Source organism: Diorhabda carinulata, chromosome 2 (genome assembly GCF_026250575.1).
Source record: "Diorhabda carinulata isolate Delta chromosome 2, icDioCari1.1, whole genome shotgun sequence".
NCBI lineage: Eukaryota > Metazoa > Arthropoda > Insecta > Coleoptera > Chrysomelidae > Diorhabda > Diorhabda carinulata.
In genome coordinates, this window is record NC_079461.1 from 8,766,493 (window position 1) to 8,790,746 (window position 24,254).

General features: G+C 32.3%; 1 protein-coding gene across 1 annotated transcript in view; it reads left to right on the forward strand.

The window, feature by feature from the left end:
* Positions 1 to 24,254, forward strand: part of LOC130903917 (fatty acid synthase-like) — a 72,218-nt gene that overhangs the window by 5,056 nt on the left and 42,908 nt on the right. The window contains exons 2-11 of the mRNA XM_057816304.1: positions 555 to 655; positions 2,957 to 3,127; positions 6,689 to 6,893; positions 12,031 to 12,234; positions 12,300 to 12,580; positions 13,005 to 13,147; positions 14,301 to 14,442; positions 18,753 to 18,966; positions 20,750 to 20,938; positions 20,995 to 21,295. Of these exons, the coding sequence (XP_057672287.1) occupies positions 562 to 655; positions 2,957 to 3,127; positions 6,689 to 6,893; positions 12,031 to 12,234; positions 12,300 to 12,580; positions 13,005 to 13,147; positions 14,301 to 14,442; positions 18,753 to 18,966; positions 20,750 to 20,938; positions 20,995 to 21,295 (1,944 nt within the window). The 5' untranslated portion in view covers positions 555 to 561. The remainder of the gene's footprint in view (positions 1 to 554; positions 656 to 2,956; positions 3,128 to 6,688; positions 6,894 to 12,030; positions 12,235 to 12,299; positions 12,581 to 13,004; positions 13,148 to 14,300; positions 14,443 to 18,752; positions 18,967 to 20,749; positions 20,939 to 20,994; positions 21,296 to 24,254) is intronic.

Sequence of the window (24,254 nt, forward strand, 5' to 3'; positions counted from 1 at the left end):
AATCGTACAAGCCGTTTCCGAGATAATTGAGGAGTTCCATAGATAAAACTCACTATGTATAATAATAAACGTATCCTTAGTAGTCAATCACAACACTTCTCAATAAATCGCTTCTGATTTCTAATTCTGAATATTTCCTGCATATATTAAATTTTCTGCTAAAATAGATTAGGTAAAATATTGTTAATTAAAACAACTGTACTTTTAATTTTATTTTGTTGGAATATTCTCTTAAATAAAATATTCCACTTGATTTTAAGTTCTAAATTAATTTGGGAAATATTTATATAAATTACAATCATCCATCATAATAACCAGATATTTTTTTTTCTTTCAACGAGGTTTTATCAATAATTGCAATCGTTTGTTTTGATTTTTCCATCAAAAAAGCTCTTGCAACTATAAAAGAACACAGCATAAAAGAAATTATGAGTTATATTTGTATGAATCATCAATTGAAGTAGTTCATTTGCTCATGTCATATTTGATTAAAAAATAATACGGTAATCGGAAAAATAACCATAGAAAGTGATGATATTTTTCTTCTTTTATAGCATCACCATGGAAGAAAATAGAAGCGGAAACGAAGATTACAACTATACCCAGGGCAAGTTCATGTCAAATGTTTCCGCTGGAGAAGAAATATTGATTACAGGTGAGATTTTACAGCGCTAATAAAAGTTTTAGTGACATTCTAAAAAATAATTGAAGTAATTCAACCTTTTAATTCGGAATACACGGTAGAAATTGGATTTTTCAATCTCAATCGAAGTGTCAACTGTTGGTACATATAAGAAAACGGTAAATTTAAGTTGTGAAAATATTCTGCTGATAGTGACGACCTTGAAAATGTTTTCTAGTTGAAAAGTGTCATTTTAGCCTTGATAAAGATCGAATTAAAGATCGAAACGTTGGCATTTTAAAAAACTCTTGGACAGTTTTATTTTGAGTCCTCAACCCACAGTACCATTCGAAATTATATTCAGGATTAAAAATCCTGTGTTCACGGAGCACAAATTCCTCATTCTGAACGTATTCTGAATACGTCCAATGTATCCTTGGACCTGCGTAAGAATTTTCAATATTACCAAGGACTAACCTCTTACCTAGGTGTTTTTCTACGTAGTTGCAATTTAAAAAAAATGTAGTAGTTCAATTTATACTTACAAAAATAAATCTTAGTCCAATGAATTATATAGTTATATACATTGTATTCTCCTAGCTAGTTTTGCAATAAAATTATAATTTTAGAGGTTCATGAAAGGTTCGTGATTGAATGTATATTCAGAATATATTCTGAACAAAGCATGTGCATTTGACACGTTCAGAAGAAATTCAGAATACATTCGGAAGTGTTCAAATTATCTACCGCGAACGAAGCTTATGTCGTATTCCATAAATATTCATAATATTGTAATATAATCAAATTTCAAGACAAAATAATTATAAATGGTAATCTAACTATAACATCCGAAAACGATTGTTAACAAAGACGACAATTTAATTACACTAGTTTCCAAATCTATTCAACCCACGTATCAAGCCGGCAGTGAATAAGATCCATTGACGAACTTTAAAAATATGGACATAAAAATATTGTGATTGTAATGTTTTCCATTTTGTTTAAAGCTTAGAAAGAATTGATCAATAGATTTGAAAAGCACGAAAATTCATATTACGAGAATTGTATGGATAATATTGTCCGAAATATCTATTTCCAATTAAAATAAATTATTAATAGCTTGTCTAATTTCACTTTGACTGAGAAGCGTAAGCAAAAATGGTGAAGTAAATATGATAATAGAATTAAATGTACACTCTACACTCCCAGTTTTACCAATATTGTCAATACAAAATCATGAGAATAAGATAAATATATAATTATTTTGTTGATGATACATACAACTTTATAACTAAAGTTTTGAATGTGTTAGTCTAGCCTTTCTTTCAAATGCTCTAAGCTGTCTAAATTTTTAGTCAAATCTGAATCGCCTATAAGACGAATTGCGTATTGATTCAAGCATCCTCAGAGCATGCTTGGGAGCCGAGCTCCAAATGTGCTATAAATTCTAAAAATGGACGAATCTGTGCATTATGAGGATTAGAAGCTGTTGCGGATATATAGCTTTTTGGTCTCCAAGTTTTTTTGAAACTTCCCTAGCTAATGGGGCTACGTGAATATGTCAGGACATATTGCTTCCAACCTCAACACCCAAGACCAAATTTGCGTTGATGATGATATTTAATGTCCAGTCAGGACCAAATCCTGAGCTACATTGCAAGCCTTCTCTATAATTACTGCAGTCATAAATCGACTCGGCAGTTTTGTCGAATAGATTATTGATGTATAGGAGAAAACTAGGAGATAATAAAATGAATCCCTATGGAACACCAAGATTAACATCAAACCTTCCTGAGGTGTGTCCATCTTATAGTCAATATAACTACCACCAAAGCAAAGACATGAAATCATTTACCGTGTCAGGTGAATTTTACGTAATTTGAAAAAAAAACTATTTTACTGTGTCCGCTCGACGCCACATCCAACTCTTTATTTGTAAATTACCAGAATAGTAAATGATCTATACAAAGAGAGTGCGTTAATACTTGTAAGTTGGAAACAATGGGCTGACAAATGGAGATAGAGTTTGGAAAATATGTGCACATAACTCATTGATAAAAATTAAATGAGAAATTAACTGGAAAAAGCTAATCATTAGAAAGTCCCTTATAAATTGAATCCATTTCAATTGAGGCTGTAATTTTTTATATTTTCTTATTTATACTAAGGTACTTTATGTAAGATGAGATAGTTGAATATAGTCATCAGTTTGATGACCAGGTTTACTTCATTCTACTTCGGACCAACCGTTTCGTTTAACTTCAATCCACTTGCAACTTCATCACGTCACATGTTGATCTAACAATTATTAAACGTGAATCATTTGTTTCCTAGGTTTGGCAGGAACGTTTCCTAATTCACATGATGTATATGAATTTCAAGAAAATTTATTCAACAAAGTCAACATGGTACAACCAACTATACGTTGGGATTTTAAACATCCACAAATACCTGAATGTTCTGGTACTATCCCCGTGGTTGATAAATATGATGCAGGGTTTTTCGGTAAGTCTATTTAATTTGAGATTTTTGTGTCAATTTTTAGAATACTTTAGACAAAAATTAAATCTATAGCAACTAATAGGTGGATTTAATATTCTATATTAAGATAATGTTCTTAATTATTTAAAACGTTTGAAATCACAAAACGATGGGGTGAATTTATACACTCGGTGAATCTTATTTATTCATGCACTAACACTTACTTATCAATAAACTGCTCACTCACGCTTGCTACTAATCACATATTATCTACTTTATTTAAATTTTCTGTTTGATCTGGTTTTTACTATTTCGATAAAATTATTTACTAACTCTGTCCGGCTGTTAGATACTCATTTTCAGAATCTTCGATTTCCTGGAAATATCTAATTTGCCGTAAGTAAACATAAAGGCCTTCTTAGAAATTGTCTCTATAAAACGATTCACAACATAATTTAAAGAAGCCACAAAAAATACAAGGAAATAGCCGCCAAAAAAATAGTGTAATCAGGCAGACTTTCCAGGATGCGAACAAATGCGCATTCACCAAATTTTAGATTCGATTAATATATTAGTACAGGACCGGCTCCACGGGTTATATCAATGCTCAAAACATTGATAATAACTGCAGTAGAAACAGTGGAAATTTTCTATCACGTGCCTAATATGTGAGCAACAATATTCACATGATCAAAATTTATGTCAGTTTAGTAGAAATAATCGGTGTTACTAATATTCCAATTCCAAATTTATGAATTGGTGATAAAAAAAATCATTTGCAATTATTTGTATCTCATTCTGTTTACAAAAGTAGAGTAATATTTAATCTATCGACTGGGTATCCTCTTAATTAATAAAAAATCAAAATTTATAAACTGATTTATATTAGAAGTATTAGTGAATTCACACTCATGTAACGTTGATAGCAGAATATTTAAGTGTTGAAATACAGCAGAAAATTATGCTTCAAAGTATTCACCAGTATTTATTATCATTAGTTCAATATTATATTAATGAAATTTCGTTCTCGAGTAAACCAATCTTCAATTACTTTTTCGGTATGTCTAACACAATAAGCCCAAATATTTGTTAGACAATTTTCCAATGCCTCTTTCCACATACTCCAGACCCTTTCACTACCATATTCGTCTCTACCAATATACTTATAAACGTCTTGCAGTGGTCCCAAATCAATGGCATCAAATTTTCAATGGTAAACTTCTTGCCTATATTTTCTGAATAATTCATTAATGACGTATACATTTCCTTTTTGATTCATTTGAGCAATATGTGATAGTTCAGGTTCTGAGAGGCTTTCATTAAACTCAACAATGTTGGCTTTCAACCAAGTGATAATTTCATATATTTTTGACGAACTAAAAGGTTGCTTTTCTGCAAGTTTACTAATCATAAGGCGCATTGTCCCTTACTATTAACGACGATTCTTCTTAATTATGAATTAAATGTGACTCAATCCACTGAAAATATTTTACCGTTCTTATCACCGTGGTAATCCGACGACGATGATTGGGAGGAAAAACTAAACTGGCATTATCTGTGAATCTTTTTCTCTATATTTTCGAAAAAACAGGCTAGCAATATTTGTTTCTTTTCTCCTCTTCTTCCTTGTCAATGTTCTCGGTCCGGTAGGAAATGACTTTTTCATTCGAGCAATTGCCATCACATTGCTTAGATCACATTTCGTCGGCTCTCGGAATAATTTTAATAACATAATTTCTTTACTAATATTATAAATGTGAAAGCGTAGATATTTGTTACGCTTTCACGCAAAAACTACTTGGGGGCCATCCATAAAGTACGTCACACGAATTTTAGGACTTTTGAACCCCTCCCCCTGTCCTTGTCACAGGTTGTCACATTTTTATAACCCCCCTCCTGATGTGACGTCACACATTTTTTAAATTTATGTATGTATTTAAAAATAATCGAGAGAAAACAGCTATTTTCATTTTTTACTTATGTTTATTAAATAATAATCTAATAAAATCAACATAAAGTCCAACATTTCATAAAATTTTTTAAATTTTCAATTCACATCCAAACTTTGCGTTTTAGTATTTTAAATTTTAACATGTGACGTCACAAAACTATTGACCCCCCCATGCCCCTTGTCACACGATGTCACACTTCGGTGATACCCTCCCTCCCCATTAACGTGTGACGTACTTTATGGATGGCCCCTTGTCGAATTATCATGAAACTTTGTACATATATTATTCTGGGAGGTACTAGAAGTAACATATTATACTTTTATTAAAAAAAAATATTTTTTACAAAATTAAAAAATAAATGCCAACAAATATCAATATTTTACTACTTCAGCGCCTTCTAACATACAGTGATGTAGTTGAAACCCTAAATACTATATTATTGATGTACGATATTACCGACGGTCAAGGCAATCTATACATTCAATTCAATTGACTATAGTTTCGGTTGTTTGGAATTTTTGAGGTTAAGTACAATGGTCCCTTCAGTGACTATCACTGAAAGCGTTTGTTTAAAAATGCCTCGGAAGCGTAAATCTACATTATCTAAAAATTCGTCACGGGCCTTAATACCAAAAAATGAAGTGATTAATAAGATTAACACCGACATTTTAAAATATGTGCAAGGAAAAATGAAGGAATATTTGTCGATGGATTCAATTATGGATACGGAACTAAGTACTTCATATCCTGTCGAGTTTTTAAATTCCCTTGAACTGTCAGGTGTATCGTCACATAAACTTCATTTAAAAGTAAATGTACTAGTAATGCTGATGCGCAATATAGATGCTCCTCGGCTATGTAATGGAACAAGGCTTCGCTTAACAAAATTGGGGCAGAATATACTTGGTGATACTATTTTAACAGGTAGCGCAAGGGAGAAAGTGTTGTCATACCTCGGATTCCAATTATTCCAACTGACCTTCCTTTTCAATTTAAAAGAGTTCAGTTTCCTGTCAAGCTTAGCTTTGCTGTTACTATAACCAAAGCTCAAGGGCAGACATAACAGGTAGCAGGAGTCATTTAGAAAAACCGTGCTTCTCTCATGGCCAACTATATATAGCGTGTTCACGTGTATCTAATGCCCGGAATTTACAAATATTTGTACCTAAAGAAAAAACTTATAATATAGTCTACAAAAATATTCTAGATTAATACTCAGCATTTTATCTTTCTAATCTTTAGAATACAAAACTATTTATTTTTGTTACTGGAAAATATATTTTAACATTTGTTATTGTATTTCAATAAAGGATGTTTTGAAACTTCATTGTATGTAATAATTTTTAAAAATCGATAAAACTAACCAAGCAATAAAGTAAAGTACTCATACTGATATCTAATATAATGATTTTTGATACATATTTAATGGATTCGATAATTGTGCGATTTGAAAATGCATTTATTGCATTAAGTGCTATTGAAAAAATGCTTACTGATTTTTCTTTATTCTTGTCGTTTTGGATCTAAATGCTATAGACTCTTAACGGCGACCATTGACGGTATTTCGAAAAGCTCTTATGCATTTCAATTTTTTCATATGGGAGTCAGTAACGTTCAATTTCTGTTTTTTTAGGTATTCATCAAAATCAAAGTGAGGCACAGGACATATTGAGTAGAAAACTTATTGAAAAATCCGTTGAAGCCATTTTCGATGCTGGATTAAATCTCGAAGATTTAAAAAACACAAATTCCGGTGTTTACGTTGGAACTTGTTTTAGTGAAACGGAAGTAAATAATATGTATTGTGAAGTGAAATATCGAAAAGATGCATTTTCTGGGTGAGTAGTTATTTCCTGTCAAATAACAAAGCATTAAAATCTATAAAATTACAATTACACAACAGTTTCGTGGGATTTCTTACCATAATTGGAATATTCAGATGAAATAATAAAATTTCAACGTCTATATTGGTAACAAAGCCTTGCACAGGGACACGATTGCTTTATAAAGTATATCTATTCTTACTTACAGAACTTCAAAAAGTATCAAAGAGCTAGAACTGCTAAACTGATATAACTGATAACTGATATAAATGAATGAATTACTATTCTTATCATTCCCGAATATTATGTCATATTACACACCTCCGTTAAAATTGTTCTCATCTATTTTAGATGAAAATATTTTATATTTAAAAATACAACACATTGACAAATATAATACCTATTTAATGGCAAACAATAAAAACCAACAATGAAGATGGCAGAAGACCTACAGAAGCTATGCCTGGTGTATAGATTTGCAATCTTTAGCTTTAAGTAGCTATTTGTTTTCCCATATATCCAAATTTATTAACACAAAGTTTCTCTATAATGCCCATGACGTGTTTATAATTTAAATAAAATGAAGGTATTGTCATATTAAGAAATTCTTCCCTTTTCTTTCAATTTTCACGTAATATGTATTTCCTACCTCTCTTGCGAATTATACATCATCTGGATGAATTTATATTGTTTTTGATATCATTGGTTGACGTCTGAAAAAATCACACAGTTTCGAATATTCTTCGATATTTATTTCATTATTTCGCCTATATCTTCTAAGAGGGCGAAGATTTATAATTTCCGGAAATTTTTGTTAAATAGTGCCTACGCACTAAAAAGCGATTTCACTGCTGATTTCTATCGACCTATTGGCATTAATGTTCCACTTTACTGCCGATTTCGAAAAAACACTCACTTCTACTTTTACTATCAACTCTGGTATAACTTTGAATCAAACTATTTACTTCTGTGCTTGCATTAACATTTTCACTCAATTCTTCAAGTCCACGGCTACCTGGGGAGGTTGAGGTCTTGTTGATTGAGAAGCTGAACATGGGTGACATATAATTAACTTCGACACATGCGATACACCTGGTATTGCATAATCGTTTCATTTGTTTTAACAGTATTTTTAGAATTTATAGAATTTGCTTCAGGCTCGCTCTATAACTACACTAAATGCTTGTCTGGAAAGGGTTTGAAAATATCTGGCTTATGAGGAAACATATTCTTATTATCGCCCAAGTATTATACATTAAAATCAGCTTTTATACTATAATGTGAGTAGAATTATGATTAAACGAATATTACGAGTGTCTGGCAAGGGGCTGTCAAGTGTCTAGAAATGAATGACGAGATTTTTAATAACCTTTGGAAGATAATATCAAAATATTACCCTTTATTATTTGATGAATGTACATCGGTATTCTACACGCCTTTAGCAGGTACGGTAACCCAAACTTCATAATGGCTCATCATTCTTACCTGTATTTGGAGCATGTGCTAACAACTTTCAACTTTCATAAAATAACAAAGATCTGGGGTTCACGGGCTCTTGAACTACTTATTTTAATGATTTTTATCTATTCATATATTTGATTGTGGTGTTACCTCGATATTTAAGGTAATAAATTGATAGATGTTGCTTTGGCAATAACCACAATTTCCGGATGCGTAGAGTTATTCATTTTAGAAAGAAACTATAATCAATGTTATAATGCGAGATGTCAGCATTTAATATTTTAAATTGACTTGTTTAGTGGCTGTTATGCGATGTGTTATCTGTTTGCAATAATTTGATTATAATTGTAGGGGAGCCCTCGATGCTAAATGGGGATTTACTCGAACGTCATAGATTTATTGAGTTGCGAAGTTTGGATAATAAAATGAAAAAAATATTACTTAATGTATACCTTTTCATCCGTGGGAAAAGTGGCTACAGATTTTCAAAAATGTAAGAAAAACTGTTGCATAAACATACTCGAGCGCGTCATATATTGATAGCATCAATTTTCTACGTATTTTTAATGCGTGCGTTAATAGTAGGTTAAGGTGATGTTAAGTGAACCTAAAAAAAAGCTCTAATATAATAATCTGACGATTTGGATGTGACACAAACTCGCCGCCGTTAATACAATATGCCAAAAAATTCGCCAATTTGAAATACTCCAGCGCATCAGATTAAGATGTATATGGCTTATCTTTATGTCGAAGACGCGCTTTCTCCTAATTTGACGATTATCTGGAGGAATTGGCCTAATCAAAGTTAATCAAATGAAAAGTTAAAAAATAGCATGCAAATAAAAAAGTGGTTTTTGTCAAGTAGAATACATGTATTTATTATAAAATAATTTCCAAGACAATGCTAATGAACATCATTTTATATAATTAATTGATTAATTAATAGATTTGTCAATTAATTATTATCTTCCTCTTCTGACTCGATTTCATCCTCAGATTGCGTTTCTTTAACAAGAAATTTCTAAAATATTTAACAACATTTTTTTATGAATAACGTGTTCGAGATTATCGTATTTTTTATGACTTTCGGAAAACCGGTTTGTTCCAACTATAATCTAAAATATTTATTCATTTTTTTGGTGTTTCTAAAGTAAATTTAATCGTTTTTTGCAAAGTAGTTTCACCACAAAAAACACGCTTTATGCTAATATCTCTCGTAGTTAATATTTAAAGCGCATAAGTTATATTTAAATAACAAAATAAGCCAAAAACCTACAAAAACATTTTAAATAATATTATGCCACGAACGAACTGTGATCAACTGTGATGATGCTATGGCAACAGAAACCAAAGTGGGGACAGAGTTAGAGACTAATAGGTACATATGTAATACATCTATATGGACAGTTTTTATAAGTGGAAGCTGTTCTGTAAGTGGAAGATATAATGGCAACGATTTTTTTATTCCCGAGATTTCAGCTCGGTTTTGCGAATGAGAGAGAAAATAAATATTGTCGGCACCGTAACGTTTTTTCCCATACCAACTGTCAGTATAGGAGAATTACATATATACTAATAGGTAGAGAGGAATAGAGAGAGGAATAGAAAAGCGGAGAAAGGAATATAGGCATCACGCGGCTGCACGTATTAATCGTTATCGATGAATTTTTGTTATTATGACTAGTAAAAACCGTCGTCCTTGAATTATTTCTACTATACCAAAAAAAAATCAATCACGCTCAAGAATGTGGAGACAACGTTTTTTTATAGCTTTGTCGCCCTCCCTTTTCTTTACATCACTTCCAAATTGTTAGATTAGTGAAATATACACTTTTTAGGATGTAATTAACTCATTCGAGAATTTTTTTTATTAATCTTATCCTTTATCCTTCACGGGCAGCCATATATATGGAGCTCATATTTGGTGAAGGTACTTAACCAGGTACATGGTATTCCCCTGTATATTAATCTGCCACGCTTTAGTGAATCCCGAAATCTCCCCTTGGGCTCCCCTACTATAACGATCGAACAAGACCCGTGTATTCCGAAAATACGAAGTGTATAATTAGTTCAACAGGCGAATAATTTAAATTATATGTTTCCTCTCTAACATAGGTTGTTGATAGCAAAAACACATCTTAATCAAAATTCGACCCAATTATCCTATAAAAATCCTTAACAAATTCATCTCTTTATTACCAGGGCTAGTTTGTGGCAAAAAAACTATTTATAGGTGGCATTTATGTCTGCCGAAGAAAAAAGTTGACATATTTAATAGTGTACCTTTAATATTAGTATTGTTAATAATTGAATTCGTCTGTTGTTTCAATAATTTGTTCTAATCTTTATTATTATTAAATGTTCAAAAATATCAATAAATTTAATATATAATATATTTTAACTACGATCACCATTTAAATTAATCATTTGAAAACTCATATAAATACGTGAAAAAGCGTGCGAAAAAGTACAATGTTTTTTAAAAGAGATAATCATGTTGCAAAATATTTTTCAAATTTTGATTGATAAAATACTTTTTTAAGCAAAATAAACATGGAAGAAGAACCTAATTGCACACCTCGTGAAGCAGAGATTGCGTACAATGTAATTCAAATGTAATGTAATGTCAATGTAATTGTTGCAACTATCAAGAAAATCAAAAATTACTCGGAAAATGTTCTTATTTCATATTTCTAAAAAAAGGCAAGCCAATGTCTATGGAAAGCATCAACGTTATGGTCCCATTATTAATTGAAAACTACCGTAAATTCAAATTTAAACATTGATATGAGTAAATTTCATAAACTTATCACCTTCGTATGTTAATACGACCAAACAACCTATTGGTATTCACTAAATTGAGAAGATTCCATCCATTATAGCACAATATTTCAATTTGCCCACAAGGACAACACAGGTGACTGTTTTAGGCGATCGTCTGTTTTTCTACTCGCTGATTCAAGTGTAGATATACTAGCAGTAAACTAGAATTTAAAGATATGCCAAAACCAGAAACTTCTGCACTAGAGGAGCCAGAGCCCATTTCGACACTTGCCGATTTCCTCGATACTGGGGCGCCTACAACCTCAAAAATAGAAACTATAACGTCATAAGTAAAAGTTTATCACAAATATTTCTTTATAATTCTGTTCTAAACAAATTATTTTCTATAAAATTTTATATTTTTGGGTTGCGAGGGGGTAGAATTAATCTGACGCTATGTAACATATAATTGAGAAAAAGTATTTATTAATGTGGTTGTAGATAAAATATTGTATGAAGTACTTTGGCGCACTTGTATCATAAATAACTATTATAAGAAATCAATAAAAGCTTTACAGTTTCCTGTAACGAAAAATTACCATTAAACCTCTGTATTTTGATAAAATTTACGCTAGTAGAAAAAATATTGTATGAAATTCCTAAGAAAAGGCCTTTTTATTTTACACACTTGTTACATGAATAACTATTTTATTGCAACAATATCACGATACAACAGAACGATGCTGAGGGCGGCAGTATCCTATGTTATTTTTACCGTATTTTTTGGTCCTTCAAGTAAGAATAGAAATACTATAACATATACTGTATAGTGTAGTATCCAAATCGTTATAAAAATTTGAAAGATAAGGTCAGCATAAAATTAAAGCATCCATTCTTATTCATTAAATAAATGCTCAATATTTTTCAGATGTACTCGATCCTCTATAGCTCACAGAATCAGTTATTTTTTAAAACTAAAAGGTCCATCATTCATAGCAGATACTGCTTGTAGCAGTTCACTTTCCGCATTAGAAAACGCTTTTAGAGATCTGAGACTGGGAGTAGTTGATACCGCTATTATATGTGGAGCCAATATGTGTTTTCATCCATTAGTATCATTGCAATTTTCCAGGTAAAAACAAACAATTCCTATACTTAGAGCTGTTGTTGATATAAGATCCATTCAAAAAAATTCAGGTTAGGTGTATTGAGTCTGGACGGTACCTGTAAAGTATTTGATGCAGCAGGCGATGGCTATGCTAGGTCTGAAACAATGTGTGCAATAATTGTTCAAAAAAGGAAAGTGGCGAAAAGAAATTACGGACAAATTGTTTATGTCAAAACCAACTGTGATGGATTTAAAGAAACTGGTATTACGTATCCTTCTGGAGAGGTACAGAAAGATCTCCTGACAGAATTCTACAGGGACTCCGGAATAAACCCTGCTGATCTTAGCTTCTTAGAAGCTCATGGAACAGGTGAGAAATACATATTTCATGACATTTCATGATAAATATAATAAATTCCACAATTATTTTATATCCAAAATCATTGATGAAATTTATGAACGATTTATGAAAACCACGAATCCATAATCAAATAGCCTTTCTTCAAATGCACGAAAGTTCTTTTTTCTCTGTTGATACAAACTAAGATATTATTCACTTTTAAAAAATTCTATCAAACTGTTGGACGAAAAGGATTAAAGATTTGACAACAGTCATTTGAATGTGATTAAACCTCCATCAGGCCGGGGACTGGTATATAGGTGAAATTTGATAAAATTATTATTTAAAATCACAGATGTAATTTGCATCAAAAATGAAATAATTTAATTTATATATTCTCTAAGTTGCGACGCTTGAGACAACTTGTGACGGCTGCTAAACTTTCTATTTTTAGGTACTTTCGTTGGAGACCCTGAAGAATGTACAAGTATCGACGAAGTTCTTGGAAAATGTAGAAAAGATCCATTATTAATTGGTTCTGTAAAATCGAATATAGGACACTCTGAACCAGCTTCTGGATTATGTTCTATTACGAAAGTAAGTTTAGACAATTGTGGACTTTTTTGAGTGAATTTTATATTGCTATACAATTTTTAGTCAAATGAGAGACGAATAATAATCATCATAAAGCATACTCTCAACGCACTGTTCAAACCATTTTTAAGTAGCTAGAAAATCGAGTTGATAAGTCATCCATAAGATAACCAGAGCTGGGCCCTGTTTCTTCTTTTTGGTTCCGCATACCTCCAAAGTTTATAGTTCTGAAGCTGTTGTTGGTACTTAAAACCTATAGAGAAATAAGAGGAGTCCCGAGCTATAGCTCTGGACATATCGAAGGCCTTTGACAGAGTTTGGCACATCGTCCTCACCGATTGACTGGCTTAGTAGCTCTCTCAAAGACTGATCTATCCAGGTCGCTCTCGATAGATATACTACAGATTTGTTTGATGTCAATACTAGTCTTTTCCAGCAATACATTCTGTCACCTAGCCTCTATCTCCTGTTCATCAATAATCTACTCGATAAAACAGCTTACCCGATCTATAGGTTCGCCGACGATAGCACACTGTTTAAATTCGGCACCGCAATAAACTTGGCTGACGCCCAATCTCGTAGACAACAACACATCAATACCGATATTGAAAACATCCTGGTATGGAGTGGAAGCAAAATGAGTTTATCACAACAAATACCCAGGTTGCTACTTTTAAAAGAAAGGTTGAAATTTCTACTGCAGGTATTATCTGGACATAAAAATCACGATTATCATTATTTGTCCTGAGCAATAAGTTCTGGCATAATCATAGGGCTGAAAGAGCTGAGGCAGCTTCACAAAAACTTTGAACCCTCTCTAAGCCAAGCTTCTAATCCTCTACAAGTCTCAGATTCGTACGGCCGTAGTGTACTACTCACACATTTGAAAGTCGGCATCCAAGCATATCCTTAGGATAATTGACTGAATACACAAAGAAATAATATACCTTTAGGCGATCCAGACTCTGTTTCATCAATACTTCAAAGGCAGATATTTATCCGAGCTGCCCAGCTCCTAGAGAAATTGCAAGATCTACTCGTGTTTCTATACATTTGAAAATAAACAAAAGATTCATAAAATAATTCTTGAAAATATAAATTAAGCATATACCAAGCTTGTAAATTATATCCTTTCAACATTTTCATTTATTCGTAGTGTATAATCGGTTTTGAAACTGGTTACATTCCCCCTAATATTCACTTCACAACTCCTCGAGAATCTCTTATTGGAATTATTGAAGGACGACTCAAAGTGGTCACAGAGAAAATGCCAATAAAGGATAACAAAGGATTGATCGGTAAGTTTTTATGATGATTTAATATTATGTATATAGAACGAGAAAGAAGTTTTGATACCATCACTGATTTAGGGCTTTCATTTCATATTTCAAAGTCTCTTCAAGCTTTCCTGTTTTTTATCAAAGTTCAGGCTTTTCTTATTTTTTCATTTTCCCCTATATAGCAATAGTGATCCTGTAAACTTTTTTATTGCATTCCCTATATTATATGTCTTTTTATAGTATTCCAGTATCTAGTCTACCTCTAATAATTTCACTCTCTATTTTCTTCATTATAGTTACAGAGACTATCGAAATCCTAAGTAAGATAATTGTGAAAGCTCTCTTATCCAACTTACGGCTTTGTAAATAAATAAACCTGAAGTGCTAAGTTAATAACTGAAGCATACCAACTTAAAATTATAGTCCAAAAGAATAAACGTATGTAGGTATATGAAATGAAGAAAATAAACTCTAGGATATTTAAAGACAAAAAGAAAGCTCACTTAGTTATAAGCCATTCCCTTTGAGTGCAAAGTGATTTACATACGAGAGCTAATTCATTTGATCCTGTGACTTATTTATAAATCAAAACAGCCATTTATTCTTGTTAATCACACTAGAAACGGAGTCGAGAAGCTGGTCGCGAATTAGTGATTCCTGTGTCGACTTTTTGAATGATACTTACACTAGAATTAGTCACTATTTATAACAATTAACTAGTTACTTTTTACTAACTAGATTTGTCAACTATGACTTTCAATTATATACAAACTTCTCGCTGCTATAGAAGCACGTATTTATTTACCACAAATGATTTTCTGTGTGATTTCTACTTTTGGGGATTGATCAAGAAATATTTGTCGACATTCCGAAATTGAGAAAAGTATTGAAGCAGTAGTTGCAATATTTACTGAACGCACCTCATCAACGATTGGAAAGAATTCGACTATAGGCTTAAAGTGTATCGTATTTTCATTGAACACTTATAAACTTCTAGGTAAACTGTTGGCCTTTCATTTGTCATATCATTTTTAACTGTGAGTTGAACGTAATGAATATTATGAAGCGTTAAAATCCCGATATTCATCGGTAGGGTAGGGTGACAAAATCAAGGCCAAACCGTACTTTTCTCCCCCGGAACGTATACTACTTTTTCCGCCCAGATGAAAAGATTGCAAATAGATGAGATGAGAGTTGGGATCATTTAAATTCGACATGTGACAAGGAATCGAAAGAATAGAATAGAAAATATTATGCCATCGATATTTTAGAACAGTGCTCCGCCGCTGAAACACAGGTGTGCCGCCGCTTGAAATTACACAACATATTTATTTTAATGCAATGTACTCTAATACAAATTTACAATTTATAAAAACGAATTGTATATACTTACTATATTTCAATGCAAAACCATAAATAAAATAACAATTGTTTAGCACTTGCTATAATGTATTCACACAATAGAAGAAATGGATGTCAATAGAAGTAAATAGAAGATGGACTCTGTAGTCTGGGTGGTACTGAAAACTTTACATTTTCAAGCATAAATACAATGTTACAACAAGAGCTCAAACTCCGTAGCAACTAGATCGAACTTGTATTGTGGTAGATTAAATTTGCGAATACGGCTCTAGCTAAAAATGTCATCACAACCAATAGAAACGCTCCTAACCACCTGCACAATGTTTATATCGACTGTTCCTGAAAAATAGTGATTGCGCAGAATTCAATAGTCAGCAGACAGCGTTGTTTAGGATTTAGAACGAACCTAATATAATATTGTCAGTGTTAGATACGAATTTCTACTGGACACATACAACCAGATCACTTCTTACCCCTATAAATTAAGTCGCAGAAGTTTATAAATTAACCATTCGTGTTTGTTATTAACGTGATTTATTTTTGTGCCCATTTCAATATGGATAAATTTTTATTTGGAAAACAATCTACTTCTCCGGCAGAAGATGATGAACCTTGCACAAGCAGTATTGCTAAGAAAAGAAAGATTGTGAATAGAAAATACTCCGAAGACTACATTCGTTATGGCTTTTATTGGTGCGGCGATGAAGCGGCTCCGAAACCATTATGTGTAATTTGCAACGAACAATTAACAAACGACTCAATGGTGCCCAGTAAACTAAATCGCCATCTAACTTCAAAACATCCGAATTGTGCTAAAAAGGATATATCATATTTTCAAAGGCTTGGCGTATTGGCTGGCGACATGTCAACAGATATTTTGAACACGCTTATTTTGAAATTGATCGCAGCTAACAATTTTGCTCTTCAAATTGACGAGTCAACGGATATTAAAAATCAAGCACAATTAATTGCAATTGTACATTTTGTTGACGAAGATTGCATAAAAGAAAATTTTTTATTTTGTAAAAAACTTTCCGAACGAACTACTGGAGAGGATATTTTTCGAGTAACTGATGATTTCTTCAAAATACATAATCTACAATGGAGTAACTGCATGAGTATTTGTACTGATGGCGCCGCAGCAATGACTGGTAACATAAAGGGTTTTGTTGCCTATGTAAAACAACAAAATCCGGCAATACAATTTACACATTGCTGCATACATCGGGAAGTATTGATGGTGAAGAATTTACCAGAACAACTTTTAAAAACTATGAATGAATGCATCAAAATTATGAATTTTATTAAATCAAGAGCTTTAAATACAAGAATTTTCGAAATGCTTTGTGAAGAAATGGGTTCAGAATATAAATCTTTATTATTTTATACTGAAGTACGTTGGTTATCCCGAGGAAAAGTGTTGGCTAGATTGTTTGAACTTCGCTGTGAAGTGCATAGTTTTTACTAAATCAAAATATGCCCGAACTCGGCCAGCACTTCGAAGATAACAGTTGGATCGCCAAACTTGCATATATGGCTGACATTTTCGACCATCTTAATGAACTTAATAGAAAAATGCAAGGTCCGAATAAAAACTGATTAACCTGTTCCGACAAATTGCAAGGGTTCAAAAATAAACTGGAACTTTGGCAGAATGAACTAAGTAACAACTCTTTAGAAACGTTTCAAAGGGTTCATAATACAATAATTGAAAATAGGCAATTAATTATCGATCTGGCCCAATCCCATTTAACAACACTGGAAAATAAATTCGACTACTATTTTCATTCGATTAAAAGTGAAGAATATGATTGGATTCGCAATCCTTTTGCAACTAATGCAAAAAAATCTGTTGATGCATTTTCTCTTAAATTTAAAGAAGAGTTTATTGAACTGAGTAACGACGGGACGTTAAAACTACATTTTGGAGAAGTTCCATTGGATGTTTTCTGGATTTCGGTAAAGAATGAATATCCTCAAATTTCAAAACAGGCTATTTCAATTTTAATCCCCTTTTCAACAACATATTCATGCGAACAAAGCTTTTCGACACTTGTTTTAATTCAAAATGATAAGAGGTCTTGCTTAAAAAATCTCGATCAAGAACTTCGAGTTGCACTATCAAATATCGAGCCCAATATAAAATACTTGTGTTCCTTGAAACAAGCTCAAGTATCACATTAATTACCCTTTTTGCCTATTTTTTTGTATTATTGTAGTTTTGTAATTAATTATATATGTTATGTACATATAATACCTTAAATATGTAAAATAAAACGAATTAAAATATTAATTAATGTATTATTTTCTGATGTGTATACGTGTTGTTTTATTATATTTATACCTATTAAATTTGGTGTACCGTGAAAACCAGAAAAAGCTTTTGGTGTGCCACGAATAAAAAAACGTTGCGGAGCACTGTTTTAGAAGATTATATATAAAGGGAAACTACAATTAGAGGTACTCATTTTGCCAATTTAGTTCCAAAATAACTCGAGGCGATAAAAGAAAAACACCAAAAGAAGTTGCGTGTTCTGTTACATCGGAATAACGAACCCAATCACAAGTTCACAACACCAGGCTTCGAATTAGTATCCTCTAGATTTAGCAGTTCAAAAAGAACTTTCCCGGTGAAAAATGTTTTTGGATTATAAAGTCATATGTGCGTAAATCAGTGGTAAGCAGACGTTACACAAATGCTATTTCGAAGTGTAATAGAAATGTGTAATAGAAATACTGAAATACCGATGGTACAAATATTTTAATCGCTGGAGATTGTATTAATGAACAAAACAATTATAAGTGAGTCAAGAGCCCAGCAAAGGGACCAACTCTCGTATTTTCTATCGTCATTATACTTCCAATAGTTTCGCAACTATTATTCTCGGTATCATCTGAAAAATATTCCACTAATTTGATTTTTTTTTCATAAGTATTTGACTCAAAGACGCACTATTATTTTTCAGGTATCAATAGTTTTGGTTTTGGTGGAGGCAATTGCCATGTTTTGATAAAAGCTAATGACAAACAAAAAATTGATAAGGGCATTCCGAAAGATGATATACCACGATTAATATGTGTTAGCGGACGAACACTCCATTCGATTACATATCTTTTGGATGAATTGAAATCTAATACTTTAGATGCTGAACATGTTAGACTAATACATGATGTTTTCAGGTAAGATCCCGTTCCACAGAAGAAATATAGTAGTGAAATTAATGTATTTTTTTTAATTCTCAATAAGTTAGTGAAATCCATCTAAAATTTGATTGCATCTTAGTGGGTAGATTTGCCGAAACGAAACTATGCATTTTTTAACAGTGAACGATACTCGGTATCACACAAGAAATCGATCAATATGTCTCGTTTTAGTAAAAAACAAGTTATTTAGCCAACTTATTCATCCAGATAGTTTTTTTTTTTCAAATGATAAAATTCAGCTCAACGTTCTTTCATTTCTCATTGAAGCTATCTTTATAAGTCGATTAGAAGTACTCGTATATAGGCTAGTACTTATAACACATTTTTCAAATGTAACAACTCGTATATACTCAGAGTTATTCACAATATCAACTGTCAAAAATAGCATAATTGCAACAAACAAATCACGCGAACGTTCTTTTTTTACAAAAATAATTAACAGAGTCGAACAACAATCTTATTTGATTAGATGTTCACTTTGTCTCCTTTCTCTTAATTGACAGTTTATTTTAGAAAGCTTATATGGAATTATGAAATTACTTTATAAGATTTTGACTTATTTTGCATTAATAATAAAAAATATATACAAGGTACTGATTAAAAAATAAGTTAATTTGAACTAACGGAGCGTGTAGCATGTGTCATGCATATGGGGCCGTTTTTTTATGATTTACTTCCCAATCGGAACACTAATGTTTAAAAATTGCCATGAACTTGCCAGCTAATTGCTTCTTTTTTACTAGTTTCGGTCAGTTTTGGCTGAGTCAAGTCCACTTAGATCACTACCGTCTTGATTCAGCATACATTTGTAAAGAAAGTTTATCTTGTTCAAATGTTCATGTAAAATGGTGTAAATACTTTTGTATTGTGATTTCAAGTATCTCATTTCTCACTTTGCTTATTGCCATCATTATTTTTGGGATTTCTCTTGTTTTCGTGGAGGTGCTAGGCTAAATCCGAGATCAGTGCTGTACGCATTCATTCTCCCATTTTCGACCTGTTCGCCTGTTCGCGAATCGCTACGTAGCTCAGAATTCGCTAGGCAACCGTGTGGTATTGATTACCACTTCGGGTTTGAGTACTAATCCGGCTTCTCCACGCAAGAAAATTACTGTCCGTGAAGAGCCATCAGCATGTGAGTTATTTAATGAACTTGTTGAATGCATTCCTGAAGCCTCCCCTGGCATAATTTACTAAGAACTTTCGGTTAACTCAAGGTGAGTACTTGTGGGGTCCCTCGGCTGCTGACTGACAGACACAAAAAGCAACGCCTTGACTGTACTCGTAAGTTTCTTGAGGAATGGAAGAGGGTAAACCACAAGAATAAGCTGTTGGACTCATTACAGATAAAACGTGAATATTTTATTACACCTCATAAACAAAACAACAATCTAGTCACCTGGAACAACAGATATTGTAGAATATTGATCAAACTTAGGCGAGCAATCTAGTATCGCTGGAGAGGATAACTGACGGAGGAATAATAACACTCCCCTTGCCCTCATTAAATACAAGAATTGTTGAAAAAATTTGGATGAACAGTTAGCTTAGGACTTAGCTCCAGCGATTATCACGTCTTTTCCAAATCAAAGGAATACTTTTGAAAACTGTTTCTTCATTGATGTTACTATTAGGCAAACATGCAAAATGTGGTTTACGATGGCTTCTATCTATTTAATCGAAAACTTATTGATCGATGTGTTCTGTCACTCTCTACTTTTGTGTTTACAATATCAGTAAAATATTTTGTTTTTTACAGAACAAATATCCCCAATCACATTTATAGAGGTTATTCGATAGTATCGAAATCAGGAGAATTATGCAGATTCATTCAAACGATTTCCGTTACTAAGGCTCAATTATACTTTGTTTTTGGTGAATTTAGCGAATGGTTTGAAGCCGGAAGAAAATTACAACTAATATCTAGTTTTACCAAGTCCATAGACAAGTATGTTTATAACTGACCCACTAAAAGTTCTGTGATAACATTTTTCATTGTTTCAGATTACAAAAATTGTTACTTTCGAAAGGTGTCGATGTTCATAAAACACTTTTCGATAATTATGCCGACAGATCTAAAAATCAAGTTTTGGGAAGTATTTTAGTTCAAATTGGACTTTTAGCTATTTTCGAAGATTTGGATATCAAGCCAACCAACTATTTTGGATATTCTTATGGCGAATTGCTTGCTGCTTACTCCAATGGTATAATAACAATAGAACAGACTATTGAATGTGCATTAGTAATCAATGATGTTGTTGATACAACCATTAACTCGCACGTATCAATGGAAGCGAAGAAAACAGTAAGTGAAATGAATTTTATATACATATTTGTATAAATTTCATACAGTTGTTGCATTTCGCATATTAACAAAATACTAAGAGACATACAATAGTATCTCGCAGTCATTGTATCTCACATTATACACATGAACTTTACGTGCACACAATCACTATACCGTGTTGCATTTACTGTATCTTACAGTAAAGTTAAATTACTTGGAAATAGTTACTGCACCGAGTTACAGTGATTGTGAGTCGCAGTGAGCAAACGAGGCTCAATTTTAAAATAATTACTTCACCTCGTCGATATTATAGTATCTCAGAGAGTACAATGGTGAGAAGAATTTCTAAATTGACACAGTTACTACTACGTGCTGCGGCTGCTACATCTCACATATTGATAATAATTATACTCGTCATAAAGAGAATTTCGCATAAAAACCAACACAAAGCAGAGGTGAATATGGGGAAATTTCACCTATACCAAGTTGCAACCCTGAACAGTTATAGAGCCCCATTGAGTTATGGAGCTGGGAAAAAATTTTTAAAAAATTAATTTATTTTCAACCCTTTAACATAAAGATAAAGAAGATGATCGAACTAATCGGGTAGGTTAATTAGGGGTATAATGCCAGCGAAGATGTCATCACAGATGTTCTCACTTTGTAGAACCATAATCGTCTTAGAAACTTAGATAAGAAACTCATCATTAAGAATTGTACAGAGTTATGCTTTATACAACAAGCGATAAAATATAGGGATAAAAAAACTTATATACAATACAGTGAATATTTTATAACAATAAAATATTGCTTCTCAACTTCATAGTTATGACAATTTTCTGGAAAGTTCTAAAACTATAACTTATCAAGTTTTTCTACTGCGGTCCCCATTTATATACTACAATATTATTCTAAATCACTAGCATCACATTCATCTTACTCAGAATCAATGTTTTTCAAATCAATTCTATTTAAAATTGGTACATGTATACATTGGCTTCCAACTTTTTTTACATGATACATATATGGAATTCCACGAATGATACAGAAAGTTATCTAAAGCAATTACACTGTTGCATGCGGTGCTGGTGCCAGTTTTTCTTCGAACCAATACCCGAAAAGGGTCCATTCAATCTTCCGGTGGTAATCTAAATAGCTATCCTTAACATGCTTCGAACTTAATAATAATGCTTCTGTTTTACATTTCCATATTATCATTTGTTCAGGCCTTTCGAAGATTATCGTGATTGTCAAACTATGTTTCATTCGAGTAATAGATTTCTCTTCCTTCGTTACGATACTTCCGAATTTTTGTGTGCCTTTTATTTAGTGTTTTATATTTGAAACCATGTTTTTTTAAAATCTTTCTAGTGTTCGTACCGAACATACTTTATCAGTTAAGAATTTAATTTAAGAATACCTTAACGGTTTGGAATTATGTTTGATGCGAACATACTGTAATTTGCTTTGCATATTGGAGGGACCTATTAGGTTTGAATTTTAAAAAAAATCAGAAAAATTTCTTCTTCGTTTCATTGTTACTTTGTAATTTTGTAGAATGTGATCTGAGAAGCATTTGTCGAAAACATGATTTCCTAGATATCCTGGACATTCCTAGACTACTAAATCGTAAAAAAACAGTTAAAATCACTTTTTGCACATCTGTGGATAGATGTTGCCGTTCTTTAGAGGGATTTCTACTACAAATCTACCATGTTGATAACGTTTTGTAGTTTTTATAAATAGCTCCTCACATCTCAATTCTTCCGCGGAGAGGCTACTCGCTTTGTTAGAAGTTTCCTTTGTTATAACTGATGCAAATTATCATATGCATTCTCACTAAAATGGCAGTTAATAGATTTCGATGTATAATTATTTACAGGACCAAAAACAGTTTTTTGTAAGAGTGGTAAATTACTCCCAATACGATGGACACACAAAAAGTGTTCTGCGCCAATTGGAATATCAATTGAACTACTTAGGTTGAAATTAGGATCAGCCAGTTGGATATTTTTTGGAATAATCCAAGAAGAAATATCTAGAGATACGGATAGTAATTGGGGAGTAATACGAGGAACTACCAAACAAGATATAGTCTTAAAAAAAGAGTTTTCCATGGATTTGACCGTTAATTCGCATCTATTTTTAATTACAAATTCTATTTGGTTGATACCACTTACCGTGATATGTACATCAGAAATTTGTAAGCCAAGCCGTTCGCATGTTTCTTCAGTGATAAAATTCCCTTGAGACCCGGTATCTAACAGAATTCTACACCTAATATATCCACCTCTATGATCCTTAATATTCGCAATTACAGTGGATAAGAGTACTTCAGTATGTGTAGTATTTATATTAGAAAGATTCACAGAAGATTTTGATTGGATTTTGGGAAGTACTTGTTTGAGGACTTGTACACAAAAGGGTATTAGGTTTTTGCTTACAATTTCTGCATGGCATAGCAAAGCAATTTTTAACAAAATGATTATTACGTATACAATTGGTACATAAATTATTTTTATTAGCCGCATTGATTTTTTGTTCAATACTTAGGTTCAAAAACTCTGAACAGTTTTGAATGAAATGATTTGATATTTTGCAATATGAACATTTTGTTTTGATATTGCGATTTTCTGAAATTAACGAATCTGCAAAGCAATTAACTGATCGTTAGATAGCCATAATGTTTCTAAGAGATCTGCACGAGATTTAACAAAATCTTTATAATCATCTAATGTGGGAGAATAATCTTTCACAGTTCCCAAAGAGAGCTTAGGCTCCTCCCATTCCCGTAATGATGTTTTGTCCAATTTATTTGCAAGTATATAAAAATAATCAAACTTTCCCACAATTCCGTAGGATGTTTAAATGTTTGTAAGGATCGTAAATGTTTGGAAACTGTGTCTATGATTCGCCTCAATTCAATAACAGATTCTTGCTTAATAAATGGAATGTTGAATATTGCTTGAACATGGTT